Consider the following 7,766-nt stretch of genomic DNA (forward strand, 5'->3'; position numbering starts at 1 on the left):
CAGGCGGACTCTCAACCACTGTGCCACCAGGGAAGCCCCCTGTTTGTATTCTTAATCTTCATCCACTAAACTTGGTTGAATAAAACAACTAAGTTTAGAAGAACTAACTCACTACTCCTGGTTCATGTTCTTATACCAAAAGATTAAAAGTTGAAGAGCCTATAAGAACTGCTTAGATCTACATTTTTACCAACCACCTCACTTCACAGATGAGGAACTGCAGCTTAGTGTGGTAAAGGGACTTGTATGGGTTATTCAGATATTACTAGCAGTGCTAGACGTAGAACCCAGGTCTTCTACTTCTTAGCCTACTTTTTTCAACATACACTGGGAATTCTCCTTCAATGACTTCTTAGGTCTCAGTCTGTACCATGAATTTATGATGTTTGCTGCTATCCATCAAATTCTTAAAGGTCAGATGGAAACCTAATAAGGTAGTATTTTGAAGACTGGTTTAGATACTTGCATAAGGCATAAAGCATAAAAGCAGTTAAAGGCCATTAAATATGTATTTAATTGGGCAATCATCTCCTTTAGTGCCATTGAATTTTCCCTAAAAACTTCCAGAACAGTTTTAGTGACAGCAGATGGTAACTAGACCTAGTCACCTAGGTTACCCAGTTACCTAGTTACCTCAATAAGGCAGAAATATTATCAGAGAAGAGGCACCTGCAGCCATGTTTTTTTTTAACGAGTTTTTGAAATTATTCAAACTTTTTATATGTAAAAAGAATTCAGGTATTTTGCCTAAAAGTTGCATGTTGTTGAAACATCTCTGGAGCAGAAAATGGGATTTCTTAGCACTCAATGGCATCCTCAGCACCCCGACAATCCTTGAGAATGGAACATTCCATTCTTTTCATCATTGCTGGTTTAAGTACTTTAGTCGTAATGCTAGTAATAGTCCTGAATGGAAAGATCTGATGGACAGAATTAAACAAATAGAAAAAATGGGCAGCGTCTTTTACAGATGTGTATTTTATACTTTATATGTTTTGTTAAGGTATAACTGCAAAGCATTTCAAACTTACTAGGTTGGCCAACAAATGGTGAATTTTAAGATAATCGAATCATTTTAAACCTTAAGAAAAAATTCACAATCAAGAAAGCAACCCACGTTTTTCCTCAAGATCAAAAGCAAGGCAAAAAATATCTATATAACTTATGATGCGACACTTTTTCAAATGATCATTCTCAAAAGAATGCCAGTGTATGATGCACGGTTCAGAGAAGAAATAGTCTTAACCAAGTAAAACATATAATTTCAACACACTGTCTTACATGATCCTTACCATAGTCTCAAAACTGAATGATGTTTTCCTAATGGTAACCAAAGTTGATTCTTACATTTCATGAAACATAATACCCACTCTGATGGCATTTCAAGAATTCACTGCTTGGAAAAGGATGTTTCGGGGGCTGGGGAGAGTGAATAGTGAGGAAGTGGGAAGAAAGGTTAGGACAACATCCAAAATGAAACATTTGGATAGAGATAAAGGGGGGAAAGACGATTTAGAAAATTGCTGTATGTGGAATAGTTTTATTTTTTGATAGTTCATTCTTATAATTGCAGAGGGATCATGGGGTCTTAACTCTACAAAGGTTTCTGACAACACACAGTATTCTATCAATAATATATAGAATTCAAAAGAACTATTGCATTTTTTTAAAAAGATTAACCATTTAACTAGAAAATATTTGAGATACTCAGTAGCAATCTGGAGATCTCTGTCCAGATTAAAATAGACTAAAATGATCAGATGACTAATAAAGTTGCTTTGTAGTAGTGTGGCAAGAGTTTCCCCATAATAACTTGAAAATCAAATTTAACTACATGCTGTAATTTCCCATTCATCACTTTCTGGGGACCTAATTTGTAGAATATTAAATTCCAGGAAATATTTAATGGAGAAATGATTCAACAAAACTTATCTACTTGCAAGTTAAAATACCGTTCATATTTCATGCTTAAAAATATTGAAGTAGGGCTTCCCTGGTGGCGCAGTGGTTGAGAGTCCGCCTGCCGATGCAGGGAACACGGGTTCGTGCCTTGGTCCGGGAAGATCTCACATGCCGCGGAGCGGCTGGGCCCGTGAGCCATGGCCACTGAGCCTGTGAGTCCGGAGCCTGTGCTCCGCAACGGGAGAGGCCACAACAGTGAGAGGCCCACGTACCACAAAAAAAAAGAAAAAAAAAAAATTGAAGTAATGCCATTAAATCAATTTTATGATTATTATATTCTCAATTACTTTACATAGAATAACTTGGGACTAAAAAGACAATATTCAAAAATTATCATTCTTAATGTTTTTAATAAAATCCTTTTATTGAATAAAGAATTAAAATAGTATAACAAAGAGATATTTTAAGAAACAATTTTGATAGTGTAATGATGATTAAATTAGAATTCACAAAAATAAGTGTCTTTTGTTTATATTTAGATGTTGCCATCAATGCCTAAGAGTTTGAATTTGGGGCTTGGATTCATACAGATATCACAAAATATGTTGCAGAATATACTTTCTCTAGCAAATTTTACTCATATCTTCATCTATTAAGCAGTGTTTCACTTAAAAACAAGGTAGACTGGTGACAAAAGTAGACAGGTGAAAAAATGCATTGTAGCCAATATCCAAACTATACACTTCCATTCAAAATTAATATGACAAAATGCATAATAGAATGAAAGATTTTTCTGTCTTGTAGTTAACCTATTATTTTCCAGGTTAGCTGTGTAATCATCAAGAGTGTATCAGGGGCTTCCCTGGTGGTGCAGTGGTTGAGAATCCGCCTGCCAATGCAGGGGTCACAGGTTCCATCCCTGCTCCTGGAAGATCCCACATGCCACGGAGCAACTAAACCCATGCACCACACTACTGAGCCTGCGCTCTAGAGCCCTCAAGCCACAACTACTGAGCCCGCGCGCCTAGAGCCCGCGCGCCTAGAGCCCGTGCTCCGCACCAAGAGAAGCCACTGCAATGAGAAGCCCGCGCACCGCAACGAAGAGTAGCCCGCACTCGCCACAACTAGAGAAAGCCCGTGCACAGCAGCAAAGACCCAATGCAGCTAAAAATAAATAAACAAAATAAATTTTTTAAAAAAACGAGTGTATCAGAATCTCAAAGAATGGCTTAACATCCAAAACGGTATCATGAGCAATGGCCACTGTATTCCAATAAATCGTTTTTCATTTTATCACCATTAAAATGATTTCTCTTATGTTCTTACTCCTTTATTTCAAACATCTTTATGAAAGATTTTTAAAAGTTTTATAGATTGTGCAGTGAGTGCTTGGTAATTATTATGCCTACAATGGCTTTTGAAAAGTTGGATCTATCTGGAATCCAAGCAATTAAAAACCAATTAATAGATGGCATCAAATAAAAAGGGTACTACAATGGCATCTGATGTTTCTCACAATAGTCTTCTGGCATAATATGATCCTACAATGTCTTCTTAATAACTAAATTATATTATATTTAGCAAGCTTCATTATCATTATCAGGCATTTAACTCTTTGACATTGGTCATTAATGTACAATACATATAAATATCAGTTCAAAAATTTCCAGTCAATTAGAACAGCTTATTCTACAAACATAGGATAAATGATGGTTTTGAGACCATCAGATTTATTATTTAACACGCCTGACATCTCCTCTCTGACATGGGCCAACATATAGCATAAATAGCAGGAGATAAGTTCCATTTAGTAGCTGTATGGCTTTGTATAGGTTACTTAGCCTCTATTTTTTGGGTTCTTTCCCTGTAAAATGGGGATATTAATACCTGCCTCTATACTTCAAGTGGCTATTTAGGGACCCAAGTGAATAACTCAAGTGAAAGTGTGGTGCAATTGTAAGGTACTGCGGTTATTATGGCACATATAACCTTTACTTTTATTAGCAGATAAGCTAGAATTCAGAAGCTGACTGTACCAAGCAGCAAAGGCTGAGCTGGTAATGAGTTTAAAACTCTGTTCAGGATTCTTTACTTAACATCCTCTGAAAACATTTCTGGTTCAGGATTTTTGAATAAGGATTGCATTTCATTTTTATCCTGAATAAATTCAACTTAGTCAACTCTAGGAGCTGTATATGAATCCAAGCAGGTAAAAAAGTTATTGAGTATTTATTCATCCACAACATAATAGATATTTTTTTAAAGTACAAAATTCCTGTTTAAAATGTTATTTTTTCTATAAGAGGAAACAGGATCACTAGTTTGCAACAAAGCAGAGATAAATGGTATAGCAGTTCATTGAGGGAAACAGGAGATTACTCATATAGATAGCTTTATCTGCTTTATCTGCGGATAAGCCATGGTTCCTTAGAATTGATAATATTTAACACTGCAAATGAATGTGTTTTTGCAAGAAATTTTTCTATCAAAACATTCAAGAGACCAATTTAAAAACTCAAAAATAGTTATTACACCCCAAATTTCTATCACTAGTTAAGATTTAAAAGTTTAGGAGAGTGAAGCTATTTAACTATAGGCCGAAAGGTTAAATACCTTAATTGTCTCTTGAAGCAAAAATAGGAAAGACTCTTTCTTTATAGAATACCTTTGACTACTACCTTATTTTTCATTTAAACAACCTTTTCCCAGTCCCTATTTGAGAAAATGTTTTTTTCAGAGATTTCCAAAGAAACGAGTTTGTACACCTGCAATTTGACCTTGATTTTCTGGACCTTACCCTCTACTCCTTCCCCATTCTAAAACAAAACTAACAACAACAAACCCCATGCTGCACCTGCCAAGAGTCTCCTCTGTCTCCTCGGAGAACGCAAGGGGTCGCCCCTCTCCCAGGATTGCATCAGCAAATCCCAGGAGCAAAGGCAGACTCAAGTGTGAAGGAGCGAGGAGCATCCCCTGCTAGGGGACCTCTCTCCCGGCCCCACACCCACAGAACAATCGGAATTTCAACACAATTCCACCCACTCCCTTTCTCATCCCCACTACACAACAAGAGGGCGCCTTTGACTTGGCCTTGAGAAGATTAAGGCAGATCAAAAAGCAGCTCGCCTTTGGACTCTGTAAATCCTCTCTAATCAGAGCCTAGGGGTGCTCCATCCCCTCTCTGCTCCCAGAAGACTTGGAGCAGAACCACTGGGCAGCTTTCTGCACTGCTGTCCTTGCTGGGGGGAAGTGAGAACGAATGGATGGCCAGCTTTCTTTCCGGTGTCTTCCATCAGAAACAGGGGCCCCCAAACTGCAATCGGAGACCACTCTGACACTCAGGACCCCATCCCTCCCCTGCGATTGTGTGGCTCCTGGCCCTGGGGTCCTCAGTGGGGTGAAGGAGGGTGTGGGCCATGGACGCCGGGTGGGCACTGGCTGGAAGAGGGATGGAAAGCAGGAGGCTGCGCTTGTGCCCAGCATCCCTCTCTCTCCCCACCGACCTGCGATTCAGTTCCCCTGGCCGGACTCTGCGAGAAGGGGACCTGGGGACCGCCAGAAACGAGGGCAAGACTCGAACTCCAAGCCACTTCTTTTGGGAGGCGGCCGCAAGTCTCGAGTGAAAGGGTGAGTGGAGGAGTTTCGAAGAATACAACCATCCAGAGGCCAAGCATAATAAATCTGATGCCCCGACGTGCTTAGATTAGGCCCTCCGGCCCCCCACCCCCACCCCGGCTACGCGATCCTAGAGGCGCTGAGGCCAGGCGGGAGCCCCTGGCGCTTTGGTACAGCGTTTCTTAGAGGCAATTTTCAGGTGAATCAAACCTTGTCTGCCCTAGGCAAGCGGCACAAAGGGAGCTTTCAGCGGTCCCTCACGTCCAGAGGCAGGGCACAAACAGTGGCGGAGAAGCGATTACTAAAATCTCCATCTCACACAAGACTGTGCTGTGTCCTCTGCTCTGTACCCGAGCTTGCCCCCAGGGGCTTCGCGGGCCAGCGATCCGAGGTGGCTCTGCGCTCCGGACCAGGCGCCGCCAAGCGTCATTGGCTCCTGGGCGGCGGAGGTCCGAGTTGGTCTAGGCAATAGCATCGCTGTCTGCGCCCCGGGAAGTTTTCTCCCTCCCAGTCCCCGCCAGCGCCCCCCACGCTGGAGCCAGGGTCGCCCTCGGCTCTATCTGCGAAGAACTCCCCACGCCTGAACATACGCCGGAGCGGAGCGGCCAGCGCGCTGGGCTACCCAGGGGCAGGGAGAGGTGCCTTTCTCGGGTCTGTCTCCTCATCTATGGAAGACGCCACCTTGAAACAGACCAACCCGGGTTGAGGGTGCCCTGGTGGGGGGGCGGTGCCCGTTTCATCCCAGCTAGGGCACTGTCCTAGGAAGTCTTCACAAGCCAACCTTCCAAGTAACTGGAATCGGGAAAAGGGGCAGCGAGGAGGCGAGCCTGAGTCTTTAGGGGAACCCCACCCTCAGTGTGTGTTTGCCCCAGGGGACCCACTTTAAAGGGCCTGAGACGGTAAAAGCGCTCACGCGTGACAGGCAAGATTGTAACTGGAAACCTGGCACCTCCAGCTCCCAGCGGCCGGTTCGGCAGCCCTCACATCCCTCGTACTGGGACGCAGAGCGTTTCCTTAAGTGCGCAGGCACGCGAACCCCGAGCGCCCCGCGCACCCTTCGGTTCCACTCGTGCGTGGCTGGGGGTATAGCGGCCGCGCAGGCGCTCGCTCGCCATTTCCCGAGGGGCGGGAGAGTTCCTCGCGACCCCAGCGCCGCGGGAGGACCCTGCGAGGTCTCCCCAAGCAAGGCGGCGACGCAAGGTGAGCGGGCGCCGCGGCCGCGCCTTCCCCGGCGGGAACTCAGTGGTCAGGGGCATCCAGCCGGCCGGGAGTCAGTGATGCCTGGGGGCTCGAGGCCCCCGTCCACGTCTCGGGGGGAAAGCACAAATCCCTCGAGCTAGTCTAACGAAGGGCCGAACTTTTCCGCGAACCTGAAATTATGAAGGCGCGGGAGCCACCTTAGCGCCGGGTCCGCGGGACTCTGGCACCCAGAAGGATGCGGGGGAAGAGAGGGGCGCGGAGAGGAAGGCGTGAAAGACGGCAACACAGGAGCCTAAACGGTTACCTCCTCTCGAGGCGTGGGGTGCTGGGTGGGAGGACCGCTGCCTCTGGGAGCCGACTCAGGACAGGCAAAGCGACCCGACAGGTGAACGCGGCGGGAGGGAGCAAATGCGTAAAAAAGCCTGCACTTACTTCTTCGCTGGCGCCTTCCCCGGGAGGCGTTTTGGCTGCCGATGTATTCCAAAAAGTTCAAAATGATAAAAAAACAAGAAATCAGTCGCAAGTGCATAGTAACCCAGTAATATTTCCCTTCCTTTTCTCCTTTTTCTTTTGATTGTTAATTAATATTGAATGTTTTAGAAATACACGTAGGTGTTAGGCGTATATGGAGAGCAAGAGAGAATCCTCCACTCAGATCCGATAGGCGAGCTGGGATGGCAAACGAAGCGGGTCGGGTGGTCAGGGAAACCAACTACTGTACTTTCAAACTGTCCGAGCCCTGAGCTGCGGGGGCTCCTGTACGGTGGCTGTCAGTGCCGCAAGTGAGGGTTCCAGAAGCAGCGAGCGGCCTCGCCAGGGCGGCCGCAGGTAGCATGGTGCGCGGCGGCGGCGGCCGCGGGCGGGATCCGGGTGGGCGGTGGCGACGGTGGCGGCCCCTTGGGCTTAGAGGTTGCTGCGGCAGCGGCGGGGGCCCCGGGAGCGGAGGGGAGCGGGTGCCGTCAGCACCGCGGCCATGGCCAAGGGGCGGCGGAGAGACCCCGAGCTGCTTCTGCTGTTCGCGAGCAGGAGCCGCTCCAGTGGTGGAGGGA

The 7,766-nt window shown here is 45.7% G+C and overlaps 1 protein-coding gene across 1 annotated transcript in view; it reads right to left on the reverse strand.

Moving 5' to 3' along the window:
• The window catches only part of RSPO3 (R-spondin 3), a 79,216-nt gene extending 71,658 nt beyond the window's left edge, over nucleotides 1-7,558 (reverse strand). The window contains exon 1 of the mRNA XM_007447966.1: nucleotides 7,150-7,558. Coding sequence (XP_007448028.1) covers nucleotides 7,150-7,246 — 97 coding nt within the window. The 5' untranslated portion in view covers nucleotides 7,247-7,558. The remainder of the gene's footprint in view (nucleotides 1-7,149) is intronic.
• Between the last annotated feature and the right edge of the window lie 208 nt (nucleotides 7,559-7,766).

Source organism: Lipotes vexillifer, unplaced genomic scaffold (genome assembly GCF_000442215.2).
Source record: "Lipotes vexillifer unplaced genomic scaffold, Lipotes_vexillifer_v1.1 scaffold756, whole genome shotgun sequence".
Taxonomy (NCBI): domain Eukaryota; kingdom Metazoa; phylum Chordata; class Mammalia; order Artiodactyla; family Lipotidae; genus Lipotes; species Lipotes vexillifer.